Source organism: Staurois parvus, unplaced genomic scaffold (assembly GCF_062004578.1).
Source record: "Staurois parvus isolate SC_StPar_1 unplaced genomic scaffold, SC_StPar_1.0 ptg000081l, whole genome shotgun sequence".
Lineage (NCBI taxonomy): Eukaryota > Metazoa > Chordata > Amphibia > Anura > Ranidae > Staurois > Staurois parvus.
Window position 1 is genome coordinate 3823105 of NW_028317877.1, and position 20820 is coordinate 3843924.

General features: G+C 41.5%; 1 protein-coding gene across 1 annotated transcript in view; it reads right to left on the reverse strand.

Annotated features, from left to right (window-relative positions):
• The window catches only part of TULP4 (TUB like protein 4), a 219326-nt gene that overhangs the window by 21649 nt on the left and 176857 nt on the right, over nucleotides 1-20820 (reverse strand). Inside the window, exons 8-11 of the mRNA XM_089669724.1 lie at nucleotides 17896-18120; nucleotides 9247-9481; nucleotides 7839-7983; nucleotides 1057-1201 (exon numbers count right to left, since the gene is read on the reverse strand). Coding sequence (XP_089525850.1) covers nucleotides 1057-1201; nucleotides 7839-7983; nucleotides 9247-9481; nucleotides 17896-18120 — 750 coding nt within the window. The remainder of the gene's footprint in view (nucleotides 1-1056; nucleotides 1202-7838; nucleotides 7984-9246; nucleotides 9482-17895; nucleotides 18121-20820) is intronic.

Here is a 20820-nt window from a genome sequence, read left to right on the forward strand (position 1 = left end):
TATTCCTCCCACTGACACCAATGACGGGGCACGATTCTTCCCACTGACACCAATGATGGGACACTATTCCTCCCACTGACACTAATGATGGGACACTATTCCTCACACACTGACACTAATGATGGGGCACCATCATTGGTGTCAGTGGGAGGAATAGTGCCCCATCATTAGTCAGTGGGAGGAATAGTGCCCCATCATTGGTGTCAGTGGATGAAATAGTGCCCCATCATTGGTGTCAGTGGATGAAATAGTGCCCCATCATTGGTGTCAGTGGGAGGAGTATTGCCTCATCATTGGTGTCAGAGCGAGGAATCGTGCCCCATCATTGGTGTCAGTGGGAAGAATAGCACCCCATCATTGGAATACCATACTGAAATAGCATACCATATTGAAATCAAATCTGCTGTTTTTTCATTTTTATTTGGTGTGCGTTGGAAGAGGGGTAGTCTTATACGGCGAGTATAGCTCAAACCCTATATTTTAACAGGAAAAGTAGGGGGTCGTCTTATACGCCCAGTCGTCTTATACGCCGGAAAATACGGTAGATACTAACATTTATAGGTAAAGTTGATTCAAGGAATATCCGATTGCCTCTCGGGAGATTAGGAAAAAAAAATTTTCCCCTGAAAGAGCAAATTAGATTATGATTTGCTGTGTTTTTTTGCCTTCCTCTGGATCAACTGTGGGTATAGGATTATAACTTTTTTTTTTTTTTTTTTTAATGGTTGAATTGGATGGACTTTTGTCTTTATTCGGCCAGACTAACTATGAAACTATGCAAAGAGGGGGATTCTGTGATGAATGAAAATGATCTTGGCTAGCATGCCTTTCCTTTAGTGGCACTAAAGAATGATAAGTGCTGCAAAATTTTAAGAATAACATGTCTAATAAGAATTTCAGTCTTAGAAAAGAACAAAAGTTAAAAAGAAATTTGAGGTTTGCCTCTAACAATTTAATTTTAATCATAATTTTATCTACAGCTTTATCCCTTACTGAAACTGAGTGTGACTGTATTGGCCTTCTAAATGCAGGTAATGAAAGACAGTTAGGTCTCACCTGAGTAATGTCGTCCAGAGGAAACTCTCTGCGAGTTAGGCTTGGTGACCCAATTGAAGGTTTCCGTATAGGTAATCGAGGAGACCTGGTAATCTCTTGAGTGGCTCGGGATAACTTTGGAGATTTTCTTGCTTCTATGTTAATTCTGCAGAAAACAGAAGCGTTTGAGTAGGGTGGGATCAAGCCAGGACAATGATGGTCCAAAATGATGCTCTTGACTTTCGATCAGTATACACCTATCACATACTTTTAAGTAGTTCATATCTATTAAGATTAGCCAAGGAGTTCAGCAGAAAGTATTAACCAAACACATTCCTAAAGTTGTCATATACAATGCAGCAAGAAACAGCTCTTTCAGTGTTTTAATTGTATTCATTCATATACTGTAGCTCCCAAACCCCTTGGTGCCATCGTTTGTGCTGTGCAATATCGTTCCTACTTGGGAAACTTTTTCAGTCTTATGAACAATCTAAAATATTGTAAAACTATCTGGCATTATACTAGCATGTTACAGAAGCATGCCACAATGTGCCAAAATCCCTATTACAAACCAATAAACACAAACTATGTGGTAAGAATATTTAAACAAGGAAAGTTGACAGTGGTCGTTTGAAACTCCAGATGTAATAGTTAGAAATTTGTGGCTAAAAAAATTAAGATCTGTTCTTGACTACAGCTATCTGGTCCATGAAATAAGTTGTACTCTATGCATGGTCTGCACCTGCAGATCTTATAAAAAGTATTCATCCCCTTGGAAGTTTTCAAGCTTTATTGTTCAGAACAGTAAATAATAGTGGATTTAGAGCATAGCTAAACCCAAGAACAAAAATCTAATAATAATGCAGCTTACCAGTCAATAGATGTGATGGCTGTATTAGTTTTCATTTTTAAGCTATGAACAGTTTTAGCAAATACAGATGTAAAAACCCCCCCAAAATCTTATGTTTCTTGCATATACTACCAATACCATCACACCATATGTAATGGAGATGAACAAAGGCTGATGTATAAATTCTAGTGTGCATGGAGGCATGGTCTGGCCATGGCCGAGTGAAGACGCATGGCTCCTGAGCTCACTTTCCCGGGCTTTTTGCTGCTGATCACCACCTTATCTGCCTGCCATGCTCTCAGCCAAGAAGAAAGTCAGAATAAGAAAAAAGAAGAAAAGACGACAACACCAGAAACTTCTTGGGGGGCCGGTTCGAGGACAGAATCCACCATTTCTTCCTGGAGACCAGGCACCATAACCTGTATGCCAACATGACGGGGCCTCGTGAACCACCATTTGCATCACCTCCACAAAGTACCTCTCCAGCGATCCCAATGATACTGTGTGCCTCGGACACATATTCTGACCTCCCAAAGGCCTTTATCATCGACCGGCCTAGCTCTCCACCAGTTTTTGCTTCTGCTCCGTTCTTGCAAGGGGGAGATGACCTACGGGCGCTCCTTCAAGAATTACAGACTAAGGTGTCCATTTATGACACAGAGAATAGCTGCGATTCAGAGGATCGCAGCTACTCTCTGGTCATTCACAGTTTATGACACTCAGAAGATCAGCGGAGAACATGTTCAGCCCTTCACTGGAGAGCGGTGTTCTCCCTCCAAATTCTCCAAGCCTAGAGCTGGAGAATCGGAGGAACCGCAAACTAAGCAGCGATAATTTACCTCTGCTTAATAAACTGATCTTTTACTGTAATCTCGTGAGATTATAGTAAAAGCAGCCATTTTCCAGCGTTTGTAGATCGTTCTCCCTTCGTTTGGAGAACTGATCTATACCGCTTCATAAAAGGCATTCACAGGAGAACTGTGTTGTCCGAGAATTCCGGAGAACTGAGCAACGATCATTTACCGCTGGTTCATAAATGGACACCTAAGGCCGACATTGAAGCCCTTATCCTCCGGCTGGAGCAATTGCACCACAAAGAACTTAAACTAGTGCACTCTGAAGTACAGTCCCTAGCTGCCTATCTCTCTGTGGGTGAGAATTCCGTTACAGCCCTGGAATACAGGATCTCTGTGCTGGAGCAAGCACAAGAGTCCCATGATGTGGTGGCCATTGCTCTCCAGCTACATTTGGAAGAGCTGGAAGACCGGAGCCGTCACAACAACTTGCAGCGCTGAGGTCTCCTGGAGGCCACGGGCCCCAAACAACTGCAGGATGCTGTTATGGCAATATTTCATACAGTGGTGGACTCTGCCTCCCCGGTGGACCTGAAGATAGACCGAATACATAGGGCGCTGGGCTCAAAGCATACTAATCCGAATCGCCTGCGGGATGTCATATGTTGCCTGCACCATTACAACCAGGAGGAGTCCATACTCCGCAAGGCCTGGTCACAAGGTAAGGTGGACTTCGATGGGGATTCGGTCAAAATTTTGCCCGATGTCTCCTGGGCTACTCTATAGAGATGTGCGCCCCCCCGGATAAAACTCTTCAACTCGAGCTGACCTACCACTGGGGATTCCTGCTGGCGACCTACCTGCACTATTTTCGTTCATGGAAATGGAACTGCTCGAGGTCCCAAACTGGCTACAGCTCTTGCCGTGACAAATGGGTCGGCCCTCACCCTCTGGCCTTTGCCCCTGGCTTGCATCCTCGACCACCAAGACGACAATGCAGATCTCCCTCTCCATCCACTGAAAGTCCACGTGAGTCTTAAACCTGCTGCCTATCTATGACATGGTCTCCCCATACCTCAGCCACTTATCACTGAGTATTGATGGTCTTTGAGATGAAGAGACCCGTTTACCTGAACATCTGCACTGTGCTACTTCACCTGGACGGGTCTTGGTGCCTTAATTTTTCCCGTTGCTTATCAGCAAGGACATCTATTCGCCTTCTGGGTCCTTCCTCCTCCGTTCTCGGATGGCTCATGACCACTGTAGACTTGCCTCAGGACTGTCATGCCTACATATACTCAATGTTTTCAGTTCACCCTATACTGCTCTGTGTTTTTTCTTTTTATATGGAAGGGCTTTGTACCTTAATTTTTCTCACCTCTCTCCTTCGTGAGGGCCCCATACAGCATATTCCTGTTTCACATTTACACCAGGGGCTTTGTACCCTAATGTTTACTGCTACTACTGTTGTAGTGAATTGCTCACACCCTGCTCAGGTACGTGCTTGCCCGCTATGCAGGGCTGGGCCCTGCATCCGCCCTCCGCCCGGAATACATCCCTCTGCCTCATTGTTGGTATGGGAGGACTCTGTGGTGGGGAGCGGATTGTGGCTCTTTGCCTATAGGGGTTAAAATCTGGTCATGGGATGAGCCTCCCCACCGGCAACAGAGGCTGGCGACCTAACCTATGAAAACTGTGGGACCCCTTGGTTGGCAGGCTCAAGTGGATAAGCGTATCCCATGACCGGTTAATTGTTTTGCTCGGGAGGTCTGTCTCTATGTGCCTGAGTGCACAGAGGGGGTCGAGGTCCACCTGGCCCAGGACTTGTATCCACATCTGGGACCTTGGACATGCGGGGTTAAGGATCTACCCCCATGATTTAGGTGTTCTTTTTCATGTGTCCGATTTTTGACTGTGACATTATAGTGGTCTTTATATGTCAAAGTTTATCTTCTTCTTTAATTGTTATATTGATGTTTTCTTAATAGGTGATAAGCTATACAGGCTGCTCAGTACTTTTCTTGCCCAGGGGAGGAGAATGGGAGCTCGCCCCTTGGCTGTTTCCAACCTCGCTCTCCACTAGGCCTGCGCTTCAGCAGCATTTTGCTGCGCCAGTGAGCGCTATAGGGCTATCCTCCCTAGTAAATAAGTGAGGTTGTGACGTAGTATGATCTGCCCTTTAACCTTCTTTTCTTATTGTTGCCCCATTTCTGGTCACCCCTTATTTACCCACTCTTCCTCTTCTCTCCCCCTCTCGCCTTCCCTCCCCCCCATTTTTTTCCCTCAATTCTCTCCCAGCTGTAGTGGTGGACTCTTTGTGAATCATTTCTCTTAATGTAAAGGGACTTATTGTTCCTGAGAAAAGACAAACGCTTCTCTCAACTTTAAATGGCTATGTTTCGATGTGGCGTTTGTGCAGGAGACCCACTTTCGAGACGACAGACTTCCCTTTCTGAAGAATAGGTACTATCCCTTCGTCTACCATGCTACCAATAAGGTGGCAAAATCGAAGGGAGTGTCGATCTTTATTTCCAGGCACATCCCTGGGCACTGAAGGATATACTGGCGGATGACAACGCCCGTTGAAAGGTAAGATTGGTGACACCCTAATAACATTAGCTACAATCTATGCTCTTAACACCCAGCAGGACCTCTTTCTCAGTGGAGTGCTTGCCCGACTTATGGAGTTCTCTGGGGGACATATCATTATGGTTGGTGACTTTAATGTCCCTCTAATGCCTAATGTGGAAACTTCCACATTTACCTCCTCAATCTCTCCCAACATCCGTAAACGTATATCACAAGCTATGCATAGAGCACAGCTGATGGATATCTGACAGCTTGTATACTCCGGGAAATGGGACTATACATATTATTCTTTGTCGCACAAGCTATACTCACAAAATGACTATTTTCTAGTCCCCCATAGGCAAATACAGTGAATAACGATGGCGGCCATCAGAAACATTACATGGTCCGACCTTGCTCTGGTTTTACTCCGGTACTCCTTTCCTGGGAATTCGAGTCTCAGACACTCTGCTTGGAAACTGAATGAAAGCCTATTGCAAGATCCTGTAGTCTTAGCGGTATGGTATGTGAGATTGACTCATACTTCTGCACAAATTGCCAAGGTCTTTGAGGAATTTTATTCCACTTAATACAACCTTGGTTCTCCACCTCCCTCCAAGGACTTGCAAGATTACCTACAGGCATGCCTAGGCTTCCCTTACCAATACAGCAAAAATTGGAAGTCCCCATCTCCCGACGGCCTAACTGTGCAATACTATAAAACTTTGCTCCCACACCTCAGTCTGCATATGATCAAATTGTTTAACGCCTTAGGTGATTCAGCCTCTTTCTCTAGGGACACGTGGTTGCTTATATAATTGTGCTTCCCAAGGAAGAGAAAGACCCCTCATCATGTGTAAGTTATAGGCCGATCTCTCTTTTAAACGTCGATCTAAAATTATTGACTAAAATTGTCGCCACACGCCTTCGACACCTGCCTTCCATCATCCGCCAAGATCAGGTCAGGTTCATCCCGTTCCGGTAAAGAAGAGATAATACCATTAAGGTTCTGAACCTGTCTTACATCACCTATTCAATGCAGACAAATCTTGCATCTCCCTATGTTGGAGAGAAAGCCCACAGGTCGGGCTTTGGGTACAGAGTAGTGGAACTGAACCACATGGAAGACCTGGTGCTGTCGCACCAATATTAACATGAATTGTGTTCTAGTAGCTGGACACTTTGGAATATGTTTATCAACTCTAAAGAAGGGAAGTCTCTCCTCAAGACAGGAGCAGAGTAGTCATCCCTTCACTCAGCATCTTCCCTTTCTTGTACCCACCTCCCACTCCTCTTTTTTTATCCCCCCCCCTTTTCTAGATCTATGTTTCCTTTCTATTTCTGACTTTATACTTCCTGGGCCTGTTCTGCTTTATTATTATCCCAAAGAAAAAAACACCACAAAAACGAAAAACAAGATGTATGGCAGTGTCTCCTTTTATAGTATTTGGATATGAGAGTACTTCTATCATGGGTCCCTATTTCCTCTTTTGGGTCCCTTGAGCTTAGATGTGTTTAATTTGCTATTCTCCGATCTCATTCTCTGGATGGATTGTTTATGGATACATTTTGGCATATACTTATCTGCTACACTTGTTTGTTTGTGATGACTGTCACTTGCTGTTCAGCTTTCATAAATAAAGAATTTGAAGAAAAAACAAAAAATTCTAGTGTGGATGACTGCCATGGTTCCAAAAATAGGAGGAAGGAAATTATTTGCAGGATTACCAGGTGAAAATAAAAGCAAAAAGCATGAAAAAAGGAAAACTAATGCAGCATATATATATATATATATATATATATATATAATATATAAACGGCAGAAACTTACTGCATTTAGGCATCTAGACGTGGTGGAGACAACTTGCTAAAGTTCAAACTGAACATCAGAATGGGGAAGAAAGGGAATTAAGTGACTTTGAACGTGGCATGGTTATTGGTGCCGGACGAGCTGGTCTAAGTATTTTAAAAACTGCTGATCTACTGGGATTTTCATGCACAACCATCTCTACGGTTTACAGAGAATGGTCCAAAAAAGAGAAAATATCCAGTGATCAGCAGTCGTGTGGAGGAAAATGTCTTATTGATGTCAGAGGAGAATGGGCAGACTGGTTTGAGATGATAGAAAGGCAACAGTAACTCATATAACCACTCGTTACAACCAAGGTATGCAGAATACCTTCTCTGAACGCACAACATGTCGAACCTTGAAGCAGATGGGTTACAGCTGCAGAATACCACACTGGGTGCCACTCCTGTGAGCTAAGAACGGGAAACGGAGGCTACAATTCACGCAGGTTCACCAAAATTAGACAATAAAATATTGTAAAAACGTTGCTTGGTCTGATGAGTCTTGATTTCAACTGCAACATTCAGATTGTAGGGTCAGAATTTGGAGAAACAAACATAAAAAAATTGGATCCATCCTGCCTTGTATCAATGGTTCAGACTGGTGGTGGTGTTATGGTGTGGGGGATAGTTTCTTGGCACTGGCAAGGTGTACCTAATAAAATGTCCGGTAGGTGTGTATATACACATATACATAGACACACACATATAAACACACATAAAAACAAAAAGCATATAAGAACCTGGGGAGTTTGGGAGATTTACTGGCTCTTGTAACCTTCGGAGATTTCTTAGCTGCCCAGTCATCACTAAGTTCGATATCACTGGAATCTGAGCAATTACAGCTGTCGATAACTGCGGAGATCAATCCATTGCCATAGATTTCATCTAGAAACAAAATAGTAAAAGAATGAATGAGTAGAGCATGGCAATATGAAAAACACCAGAATAATAGGGAATTCCTGAAATGCTTCCTGAACTGCTATGCTTGTGTATAAACAGCAAAACCTACACAAAGTGGATACAGCATGGAAAAGTACATATAGGTGCTTAAATACAGATGACTGGGCCCTACAGCATTATTTTGATAGGTCCCATAAACAGATTGGTGCCCCATCTTTCTGATATAATCTCTGTAGGCCTAAGCATTTTTTGTCTTATAATAAACAGATTTATCATTGGTGGCCAGTGGTTCGCACCGCACCGCGGTGAGCTGCAGATGCGGAGCATGCATCATTTTACACCCTAAATATGAGTGCAACATCAAATATGCGCAGAAAGATGGAGCTCGCCTGTAACAGTAATATACAGTAAACTTCTATCCAAGGTCTAATTCTGCATTCTGATACACACATATAGCCATTAGAGAAAGCACCACCAAACACCATTAGAAATTTTACCATGAACACAAGCAAGCATTTTAATAATGTATAAACAGTGTCAAAAAGTGATTTTAGTTAAATGTTATTATAAGCAAAATTAAAGTGTTACTAAACACATGTCCCTAAATTTACTATATCTGGTCTCCCACAGTACAGAGAACATAGAAATACAATTATTTTAATTACTATTTTATTTTAGTGAATATAAAACTGCTAACTACCCTTTCTCATCAGCAGTTAGAGCAGTCTTGTGACTTCTATCAGTGTCCAGCATAGCACTGGTTAAAGCATGTAGGAGGAGTTTTCATTCTCCCCTGTGAGGCTGCAGGACCCCTGACCCACTGTTTGGACAGTGCTGATTGACCCTGTGCTGATCACATGCACTATCCCAAGAAAAAAAAACAAACTTTCTAGCAATACCAAATTGAGCATAGGCATCTTGCCCCCAAGGCTCTGTTCTATCAGCAGATGAATTGGAGACAGTAGAAAAAGGGGAGGATCAGAGAAGACAGGATCAAACATCTTTTTTACACAATGCAGAGGATTAAGTCCTTAGGTTCCACACTGAGTGCTTTACTGCAGATACGGACCTTTACTGTTACCTTTACTGGGTTTATTAACACTTTCCTGCTCACCAAAAATATTTTTGTTTCCCCTTTCGACCAACAAGAAAATGAATCTTGTAGTCTAATTATACTTCAAAATGCAAATGGGTATAAAGTGTTTAAAATTATTTCACAAATTATTCCATGGAAGGGAAAAAAAATACCTGCTTTTCCATCTGTTTTAGGATCCATAATTACAAACTCTGGACGCAGTTTACTTATTCTTCGCCCTTTGAGAACAGGCACCAGTCCACCCAGGTATTCCAAGTAAAGAGTATAGCACGGTCCTCCAACCACTGGATCATCCTCTGTCCTCTTCATAGTGCAGTGCAACCTCTCATTTCCAGATGTAGGGTAACTCACAAAATCTCGCATGTTATTAGGGTCAGGAATGGGAGGCTTGATAGAACATAATTAAACAATTTAGAAAATCCAGGCATGGCTGAAGTACTATACTACCTGTCATTTGATAAAACTAGCTTTGTTTCCTGAAATAACAATATTCTATAAAGGGCTGCTTTGATAGTTTTGATTGTTCTACAATAACATCAATGGGACACAATGGGGTTGATTTACTAAAATTGGAGAAAGCAAAACCTGGTGCAGCTATACATGATAGCCATTCTGCTTCTAACTTCGGCTTTTTTAATTAAACTTCGACAATAAAACCTGGAAGCTGATTGGTTTTTATGCAGAGCTGCACCACATTATGCACTCTAGTTTTTGTAAATCAAACATACAGTATAGCAGTTATATTATGGAGTCACGCTTTCCTACTTGCCTCATACAGTTTCACTAGACATCCTAAAAGCTTAAAGCAGAACTTCACCCTCTCCGTCAACATTGACTATTTTTAATCCTTATATTGCTATGCTGATAGGAAAGTATAATATATTTATTTGTTTTAAACATTTTTTTTATTTTTTAAGTTACTTCCTAGGCAAATGAGGTCCTTCATCCCAAGAGGGAAGGAGTGGTTTTATAGCTAAGTACACCCCCTGCCTGCATGCCTGAGCTAAGGGCAGATGGATTCCAGGCAGCAAATGCTACATGAATCATCTGTCATTACTCAAGATGGCCACAGCCAGAAATACTAGGGGGGGGGGGTGGAGGTCTTTCAAAGTGATTTCCCAGCAAAATAAAACATGGGGACATGGATGGATGGGTGAGTTTGCTTTGAATATTAAAAATGAATTAAATATGACATGTTGTCGTACTGATTTGTAAATTACTGGACATATGCTTAGACATTGTATGTTGTTTTTTATCTGTTTGGATGTTTCTTTTTCATTGTAACCTGTGTTACTTGAAATTAATAAAGAATAACTGAACAATTAAAAATGAATTAAATAGCATTTTACTAGTTCTACTTTAAAGTAGATCTATGGCCTTTATTGGATAAATTCACTTTAAAAAAAAAACATTTTCTTGCAGTTAAAAAAAAATATTCATCTATAATTTTTTTTCTTCTTAGGAACTGCAGAGCATTGCAGGGGCAATGTCAGGCTCCTGCAGACTTTCAATACAGCTGTCTCCCTGTACCTTCCATACGGGTAGACAGTTACTAAAGTCCAGGAAGAATGAATGAACTATGAGAGTGCTCACCAGCACCCTCATAGTTCACTGAGAACTACAAGTCATCTGCCGCGGTGGCAAACGGACATTGTAGTTCATTCATCCACAGATCGCTGTGAATGGATGACACGGCTGGACACCAGAGCACTGTGCTGTTTCTAAATTGTAACAGCGTGTGTGAGGAGAGGATTATCTGCTTTCTGCCACAATTAGGGATCAAAGGTCGGGGGTGGGGGGGGGGGGGTGATGGTGCAGGCAGGTGCTTTAGTGACATGTTACAACCTGAATACAGGTGTAACGTGTAACATGTTATTAAAGGTGAATTTATCTTTTAGTAAAATACCTGCTTTACAAGGGATGCATATGAGATACAATTGAAGGAAGATTTTATTTAGTCAAGTCACTTACCAAAATGTTTTTTTGTTGAAGATCATTGACGGACAAGAAATTCAGGAAATTAAAAAAGTCAGGTTATACTGCCCCACACAAGAGATTGGGACACTGTTATTGTGAGCAAGCAGTACATGAGCCTATAACACCAAGGGACAGGACCTATGTACCTCAGGGGAGTTCAAGAAAAAGATTTAACAGTGGTACAAAAATCACATTATCTTTTACGTCCATTTAGGGACACAGAAATTCAGGACAGTAACAATCGTCCAAAACAGTAATGTCTTTCCAAAGAAGTTCACCTGAGGCAAGGGAAACAGCCACTGAAAGATCCAACAGATGTGGGGATAATTCTACAAAAGAGTATTTGAATGAATCAATACCTGAATCAAGCCTAGATGAAGAAAAACACAAATCTATACAGTATATGAACACTGCCACTACCAAGTGGAGGGCAACAAGGATAAACCTGGTGCTCCAGACCAGAACAGATAATCACTGCTAAGGACAAACTAGTATGTGAAGAACGATTGACCTCAACCAGTAAAGTAGAGGATTAACCAATCATTCACTAAAAAAACAGGTGGAAAAAAACTTTACCTAAATGGGAGAAAAACCAGACCAACAAATAACGTGGTCAACAAGAAAGGTTTACCGGACCAAGACCCAAAGAAAAAATAAGAATCCTTAAAGTGGTTCAAAAGGCAGAAGGTTTTTTACCTTCGTGTATTCTCTATGGATTTGTTCTCCCCACTCAGATGCATGCCACCAGTCTACTCAGTGTCATCTACCGTCTAAACTGCTCCTCATTTGTCTCTGGCCATTGTTTCAATACAACAGCCTATACATGGTGCTATGCTGATTGACCCAGCTGGGCACTATCCATAGTGGTGCAGTAATGACCTGCCTTTGAATGAGTACTTACATTAATTATAAGGCAATGAATCTTTTTGGATCCGGTTTCCTTTTGGACATTTTATTAGGATAGTTACCCATGTAATTAGTATCTCTGTTGCCATCTGCATCACTAGTACAGGAAGCACTGCCGTTTAGTATCTTCTCTTGATGCATCTAGGTGTTTGCCTTTACTTGCTTTCAGTATACCACAGGGAATATCAAGTTCTAAGTACCTGAAATCTCATGAGATGGCAATTATATAAATCGGCTTGCACTTTAGTGTACAATCTTGTGGTATTGAAAGCTAGTTGTGCTCATTCAAATACTCAGAATTGAGTGATATGCATGTGGGTATGACTGTAGCGTGTGACAGCCCGGGCTCAAATAGGGTAATATTGAGGTAACAACATTGTCAGCCCCTATTTTAAGGCCCCATGTACACGGGACACTTCTGAACGATAGAAACTAACTGCTGGAAAACGTAGATTAAAAAAACGTCTGTTTAGCCGTGTTTGCATACTGCATTTATGTGAGTTTATGAGCATTTGCATTTAGAAGCGTTTTTTTAAGATAACCTCAGGAGACCTTCCAAAATGCCCAGAAAGGACTGAAAAGCAGTAAAAGATTAACTATTTCAGACATTTTGAGAGAAATAGAGAGAGCAGAAGCAGAGAGAGCAGTATTTGTTGAGATTAGCGGTCTTTTTTTTTTGTGGTGTTTGGATGTGTTCCAGCTCATTTCTGTGCAGAAATTATTGCAGCAGTGTCTAACATTTTTTCTTTCATGCAAAACCTCAAATTATGGTGTGCCAGGTCCGTTTGAGTACCGGGAAAACATGCATGCATTTTTCATGATGAAAAAAGGCACTGGACAGCATTTGGAAATGGAAGAGTTAAAAAAAATGTGCAAACTCCTATAACACGGTTAGCCGTGTTTACAAGTGTTTTGCGTTTGAAATGCTGATAAAATCTACTGCTGAACCCAAGTTTTATGCATTCAAAAAAGACTGTAAACTCAACTGCCTGTAAATGACTGTAAACGATGATGTGTACATGGACACATAGGAAAACATTACGGTGAGTTCAGGGGCTGCTGAAAAAATGCTGAACAGCTCCTAAACGTGAGTTTTTTGCAGCTGCAGTATACACGAGCCCTAAAAGTGGTTTAGGAAAACTCAGTTATATGCCTTGTGATGGTGATTCATTTTTATATGTGATCTGTATTTAATAAAGGTTGTTTTTTAAATTTTTTTCACAATATGCTGCAGTTGGTTTCCTTGTGAGGCTGTTGTCTATAGGTTAGTGTCTCTTTGGCGCTACCTGTATGCATTTTTGGTTGGTACTGTGCATAGTCTTATGGAACCCCACCCTATTTGGTGAGTTGGTTTTTGTGAAGCTTTTTCTACAAAGGGCCACCTTATTATTGATCACATAATCACTGTATGGGTTCAAATTAGACTTAGAACCCAAGACACGCTAAAGTTTTTTATTTTTTATTTCTTGGTTGGTTGGTTTTACCATCATTTATTCTCTGCATATTCTCTCAAGGTAAAGAAACATTCTGCATGCAGTTTCCCTAGCACCCCCTCATACTTGCCTGAGCCTGATCTCAATCCAGCTCTGTGCAGAGGCTCTCTTGGCTCTATTCCCTCCTTATTGGCCATTGGCTCCTGCTGCTGTCAATCACAGCCAGTAAGGAAGGAGTGGGTGCAGGGCCGAGCTGTGACCTGTGTGTCAATGGACACACAGAGCTGGACTCGGGAGTGAGCCTGCACAAGTCCACGTATAGCAAGCTGCTTGCTATGGAGGCACTCATGCAGGCTCGCTCCTGAGCACTTGGTGGGGGGAAGGAGCCAGGCGCGCCGGTGGAGACCAAGAAGAGGAGGATCAGGGCTGCTCTGTGCAATGTTTGTTATTTTAATTAAAAAAAAAAAACCACAGTGTTTCGTTGGTACTGGGTTCCGGCTCGGCTGGCCCGGGCTAACCCTGCCTGTAGTGATCAATGTTTTCGGGGGTTGTGGTCATCGTGGTGATGTATTACATATCTGGTGGTCATGCCCGAGACTGTTTCGTTTTTGGTCTCGTGTATTTGGCCTCCTTTTCACCTTGTTTCATCTCTCCATACGCCGGGATGCTCGGTATGCCTTGCTTCATTGCCCCATACCGGGCCTCTTAGCTCACCAGCAGAAGTTGGCTTCCTATCTGTTTTTATCCGCCACTAGGACAATTGCTCAGGCCTGGAAGAGTCCGTTTGTCCCTCTTCAGGGGGTGCGGGATCGTATGACCACTATGATGCTCAACGAACAGATGTCGAGTATCCGCAACGACTCCCAACGTAAATTTTTGAAAATATGGGAGCCGTGGTTGCAATATGCCCTTCCCTCACTCCCCCCGGCTAGTCTGGGGATGTAATGGCGTTCGGTATTGGCGCTCTTGAATCCCTGCTCTTTACCCCCCCCCCCCACCCCCTTTTTTTTTTTTTTTCTTCTTTTTTTCTTTCTCTGTTTTCTTTTTTCTCTCTCTCTCTGTTTTTGGTGTGACTGGACAGCTGCATTTAATTGTTATAATCAGTTACATTACTGTTTTGTACCTTATGTGCCACTGATAGCCCCTGCGTGGGCGTACCTTTTGCCCTGTTGGCATTAGAGCATTGTTTTTCCTTTTTTTTTTATTTTGCATTTTGTTTATCTGTGCAATTGATAGCCCCTGCGTGGGCGTGTTTTATTGCCTCTGTTTATACTGTTTAAAAAATTTAATAAAGACCATTGAAATAGAAAAAGAAAAAAAAAAAAACACAGAAAACTTATTGTTACTTTAATTCAAATGGGCAGTCACTGGCTGTACAGATTGTATCAGTAGCCTAAGTATAACATGTTTGTTATTGTAATACAAATAAAAATGAGCATTTACAGCCACTTTAAGGGAAAAACCTTAAAGTACATTTTCACCTGCAGCTAACATGGTAAAACATCTACTTTATATTGGTTACATGTTATTATTTACATAACAAAGTATTTAAACTTTGCAGCAAACCTTTCTACTTGCTCTTTTCTGAAAACCCCAAAACTGAAGCTTTTCCCTTCTAAGTAATGTGAGGGGGAAGCTGGGGAATCAGGTTTGCTATAATTATCCTAGTTTCCAGAAGTGCAGGACTGGCTGTCCTAACAAAAGGTTAAAGACCTCAAGGCTTGGGTGGTACATTGTATGTTAATAGAAAAAAAACAAAAACAAAACAAACAAATAAAAAACAACCTGTCCCTTATCAGCACATTGTTATCCATTCTAGGGAATAAAAGTGGGCTATAGTATACTATATATAAACCTGCCCCCCACCAAAAAACCCAGAAACATAAAAACATGTTTTTCATTATTTTTTTTTAGGTATGCTGTGTGACTGGGAACATGCAATAGAGTTGGGATTTATCAAATTAGACTGAAAAAGTGTAAATACACTTTTAAACGCTTAGTGGCTCAGGTGGCTCCTGAGTCACTTGGATCACTTTTACCTGAAAGCCCTATGTCACCTCTAGGAGTCAACACCAAGCCCACATCTGCAGCAGCAACTGCGTGTTTGCATTAATCTCTTGAATACAAGACTGTTATTAAATGTACGTTGGCAGACAAGGGGTTAGGCTGGAACAAAAAAAAAAAAGACTGAAGGGTGCCTTTAGATCCACTTTAAAGTCGAGAACATTATCAACCCGTTTGGTTGTATTTTTGTTAAGATGGATCAATGGAACATTTACAGTGTGCAGAGACCACTTAGCAATACATTCTTAGAAGGGGCCCAGGTTGTTTCCAGTTCTTGTACAGTAATAGACCTTAGGTCTAGAAAAATGGTCTGATTTTCTAAACGTGACATAGTACGCACAGCACCAATCAGGTTAGAAACCACCTCTTTCAAATCTGGGCCAAATGCAGTTTGCTCAAAAACTGCCTCTCTAGGAGTAGACTGTGAGGGCTCAGAAACAGTGATCATAATAGCATTCTCAGACACAATCTGAGATGGAGTCCCAGAAAGGTTTGGAGCTCAACACTGGTGAAGATGGCACAAGAGGGTGCTTAGAGCAGATTGCTCCAGTACATAGTAACAGACCGACAAAAAAGTTGTCTAACCAGACAGAGCTTAAAAACTATGATGAGGACTACCCTATAATAATGGTGTCCCAGGTTCTAAGTATTTTTCTAATAAAATTATATATAATTAAGTGGTTGTAAACCTCAGATATGAAATATGACCAAAGCATATCCCTGTATAGTGTGTACTTGTCTTAATTAAGAGAACGAAGTTTCATTTCTGTCTGCTGCTTCTTTCCTTTGCTATCAGCATGAGTCACTTCTGCCAAGTTTTTCTGACACCAAGAGAAATATGGTGGCTGGGAGGGACCTCCAGCATATTGACAGTCTCAGCTCTGTTCCTGTGAGTTGCGTGGAGGGAGGTGTGTCTGCTTCCTCCAATCAGCTCTCAGAGCTCTCCTCACTGAGCTCTGCAGTTTGTAATTTCAGCTCTCTGGACTTTGAATGGATGTAGAGAAGAGAAAACTGCAGATAAACAGGTACAACTAATGCAGGAGGGTTTGTTTCATCTCTATGTATCACCTTAGGCCAGTCACTTCACTCGGTAAATATAAGAGTTTGCAACTACTTTAAGGATTTGATTTTTATATTTTTTCTAATCATAGTGGAGTTTATCCATTTTCTGTCTCTTTTGTTTGGTGACTATAGTATTTTGAGAACTGCACCCCATCATTTAATTAGATGGATGAGAAGTGATGTGATGATTACAGTTTTATTTATTTAAATGGTCCTAGGATCTAAGATACAGGTGTCGGTTCCTTTTGGGGATAACAAGAAACCTCCCCTAGAACAAGAGAGTACTGAGCACGAGCAAGAGTTCCCTCAGTATAAACTCTTACTGCAGTGAAACTAGCTGTGGTGGGAAACTGCACAACAGTGAGGTAGCTTCTGATGCCTGACTGGCTCGTACTCACAAAGTGAGTCTTCAGAGACTGGGTCACACCACAGGCTGCACCAAGACTCTGGACCATGAAAGTGCTGTGTGGCTAACACAATACAGCAAAATCTGGAAAGCGCCACATGCACAGCTCAGTGCCTGAAGGTCACCCTCCAGGCTAGACTCACAAGGCTACCTTTCCAGTCCAGCAGAGTTGGGGAACAGCCGCTATAGCTGTTGCTGAGGATACACTGATCTGAATATCTGCTATGTAGACACTGCAAAATAGAAATTCTGAAATTTTTAATGAAGTTACCAAAGAAAAAAGCATTTATAGTGGAATGAGCATCTTGATTGAAGATAACAGAGAAAGTCAAAGAAAAAATAATAAAAAGGCTATCAAAGTATAGCTAAACAGCAGAAAAGATGTCCAACCTTCTATGACACTAAGAAAAAAAATGAGGCATGACAGTTGGAGGCAAGGTTATAAGGGGGCTGTCTTCAACATTTTTTGCCAGTGTCCCAAACCCCTGTAGGCAGCAGTATAACCTGGCTGTTTAAATATTCCTATGTCCCTCGTTGAATAATAGATAGGCTTTTGGTATTCATATAAGACTAATATTTTAATCATTCACAGATATCAAAGTGATGCAGAAAATGTTGATGTGTTAACCTCACAAGTACATTACAAGAAAAAATATCTTGGTTTCCAATAGATCACATCTGATTCAGGGCCTGTTTCAATGGGCTTTTGCTCTCTTCGAATGGGTTCTGAATTTTCATACTAGTCTGCAAGAATGCAAACCCAAATGCACCAGTCAGTGAATTCTGAGTGACTTCAGAAGCACCTTAAGCTGATGTTAAAGTGATCTCACTGACACAAGAATAAAAGTCACTGACACAGGCCCTAAATTAAAGTGTATGGATTACTTTACTTGCCACATTTTTTTTATCTACTAATGAATAAATGAATAAAAAAAAAACCTGTTACTGGTTACCTTAATGGTAGGTATAAAGGCGGTGGTGAGGTAAGAGCAGAGCCGAGGAGGCAGACTTAGTTTGCTGATATCTTTGTCATCGCGTAAGGAGCTGGCAATTGCTTGCTGACAGAGAAGCTGTAAACTAGCAACCCTATGCTCTACACGTACAACATACAGCGCCGGACCAGAGGCCAGGAAAAGGCGGGAATCTCTATGGCCCCAGCAAATGGAAGTGATAGGACGCTGCAGAATAAAAAGTTACACATTAGGTAATTCCCAGACAGCAAATTCTGCATTACTATATAAGCAACCACTATATGACCAGATAAAAGAGAGCATTGTACACGTTTTGGGTGTCCTAGTCCTTGGGGGAAAAAGAAATTTGTATGGCCGATAGAAACGTTCCAATTAAAAAAAACCCTTCCAAAGGGCCCAATTCTTCCCCCTGCTACAGAGTAAAACATGAAAATACCACTTTTACATCATTGCCTTGATGTTTGTGTTACCCAGGGAAGGGCAGATATCTCAGGATCTGTTTATGGGAAGATATCTTCACACCTATGGCCAAGGTTTGCACTACATTCACATCTCTGTATTTTTCTTTATACCTTGTTGCATGATTTTTTTTTTTTTTTAACAGGAAATACATTTTTTGGTTAATTTTATTAAAGGTTTTAAATGTTTGCAAAGACCACTAATTGGTCAGACCCTATACTAAGATTTGTGTTCTGCAACGTAACCTAACCAGATTTTGGCCATTGGCCAAGTCATATTCCTTATCCTTTTATGTGAGTTTCACTTTTGGTGAGATACTTTCAAAGTCCTATGGCTAAATGGGGTTGTTCCTTAAGTACAATACAGACTGATCAGGTAGGTAAAATGAAGGTTGACACTCCTATTAGCAGTTGGTTTGAGGAAGTACATATTAAGGTATACTTCAAATTCCTCAAACTAGGAGATAGTAAAAGTCTGCAGTTAGGTTTTCTAATAATCCATACAATGTATACAGTTTTTTCTCAAGGGGATTGTTTTGTTTTTCACTGCCTCTCTCAATAAAACTGATTTTGCACTTTTATGGTTAGTCTGGTCTTGAATACATGTCTTAAGCCTGCCTGCCATAGATGGTTCAAATCTCAGCCAGTTCAGCAGGGACTGGCCGAGATTTAAACCATGTATGGGCAAGGCTAAATGTACCCAAGTTGATTGATCGCTCAACGTGGGTACAACCAGCTTGTTGGATTTTCTGTGCTTATACTTACTAGCAGCTATTATAGCCACTAGCAGTAATCACTTTGTTCTATCATTGGGGATGGCTCCCCCTGCCAGGAGAACATAATGACTCTGTGGGAGGGGTTCCTTCATCATCAATTTGCTGGTAGGGAAAAACCAGTGGTTGCAAGAAAGAAAATCGTTCCATCTATGGCCGCCTTTAAATACCGCAACTGTGCATGCATACAATTGAACATTCGGTATGGCTGTAACCCCTGATAAGATGGCCACACATACATACTAATATGGTTTCATGTCTTCCAAACTAATGTAAACTGTGTTAGAAGACATCTGTCTTATTGATTTATGAAAAAGCCTTTATCCTCTGGTTACTGTAGCTGTAAATAAGAGTTTGCAGGATCAAAACTCCAGGCCAGAATATGCTTTGTTTAGTCATGGATTCAAGTTGTTTGCAGGCCACAACAAGGCATTACCAGGTGATTGAAAAACAGCATTTCTAGCAAGCTCTAGGTTTCTACTAGAGGCTTCTTTAAGTTAGTATTAAACAATCTAAACAAAGACTCTTAGTGCATATCTGTCTAAAGCCTGGTAGACACGGTGAGAATATCAGGAGAATGAGTTATGAAATTTCTAGTAAGACAGAATACAACATCCCACAATGATGGAATGTATTGTATTATAATATATTATTTTGTTTCCAAGCATGTGCGATCTTACGGACAAATACTGTACTGATTAAACAAAATCGTTCAGTCTGTTATCTTATGAGAAAACTTTTCATGCTTGTCCCTTCAAATAAGCTTGCATGAACTGTCGTGATCGTCTCTCGAAAGCAGTGTACTAACAATCAGATTATTGGACGATTACTCCTAAAGCAATTTTGTTCGTCCAATCTTCTCATCGTGTATACTAGGACTTAGGTTTCTCAGAGTACCTCAGCAGCAGGCTACACCTAATTTGAAGGAATATACACTATACTGCCAAACGTACTGGGACTCCTGCCTTTACACACACATGAACTTTAATGGCATCCCAGTCTTAGTCAATAGGGTTCAATATTGAGTTGGCCCACTGTTTGCAGCTATAACAGCTCCAACTCTTCTGGGAAGGCTGCCACAAGGTTTAGGAGTGTGTCTATGGAAATGTTTGGCCATTCTTCCAGAAGCGCATTTGTGAGGTCAGGCACTGATGTCAGACGTGAAGGTTTGGCTCGCAGTCTCCACTCTAATTCATCCCAAAGATGTTCTATCAGGTTGAGGTCAGGACTCTGTGCAGGCCAGTCAAGTTCCTCCACCCCAAACTTGCTAATCCATGTCTTTATGAACCTTGCTTTGTGCACTGGTGCGCAGTCATGCTGGAACAGGAAGGAGACATCCCCAAACTCTTCCCACAAAATTGAGAGCATGAAATTGTCCAAAATGTCTTGGTATGCTAACGCCTTAAGAGTTCCCTTCACTGGAACTAAGGGGCCAAGCCGAACTGAAAAACAACCCCACACCAAAATCCCCCCTCCACCAAACCTTACACTTGGCACAATGCAGTCAGTCAAGTACCGTTCTCTTGGCAACCGCCAAGCCCAGACACATCCATCAGATTGCAAGACGGAGAAGTGTGATTCATCACTCCAGAGAGCACGTTTCCACTGCTCTAGAGTCCAGTGGTGGCGTGCTTTACATCACTGCATCTGACACTTTGCATTGCACTTGGTGATGT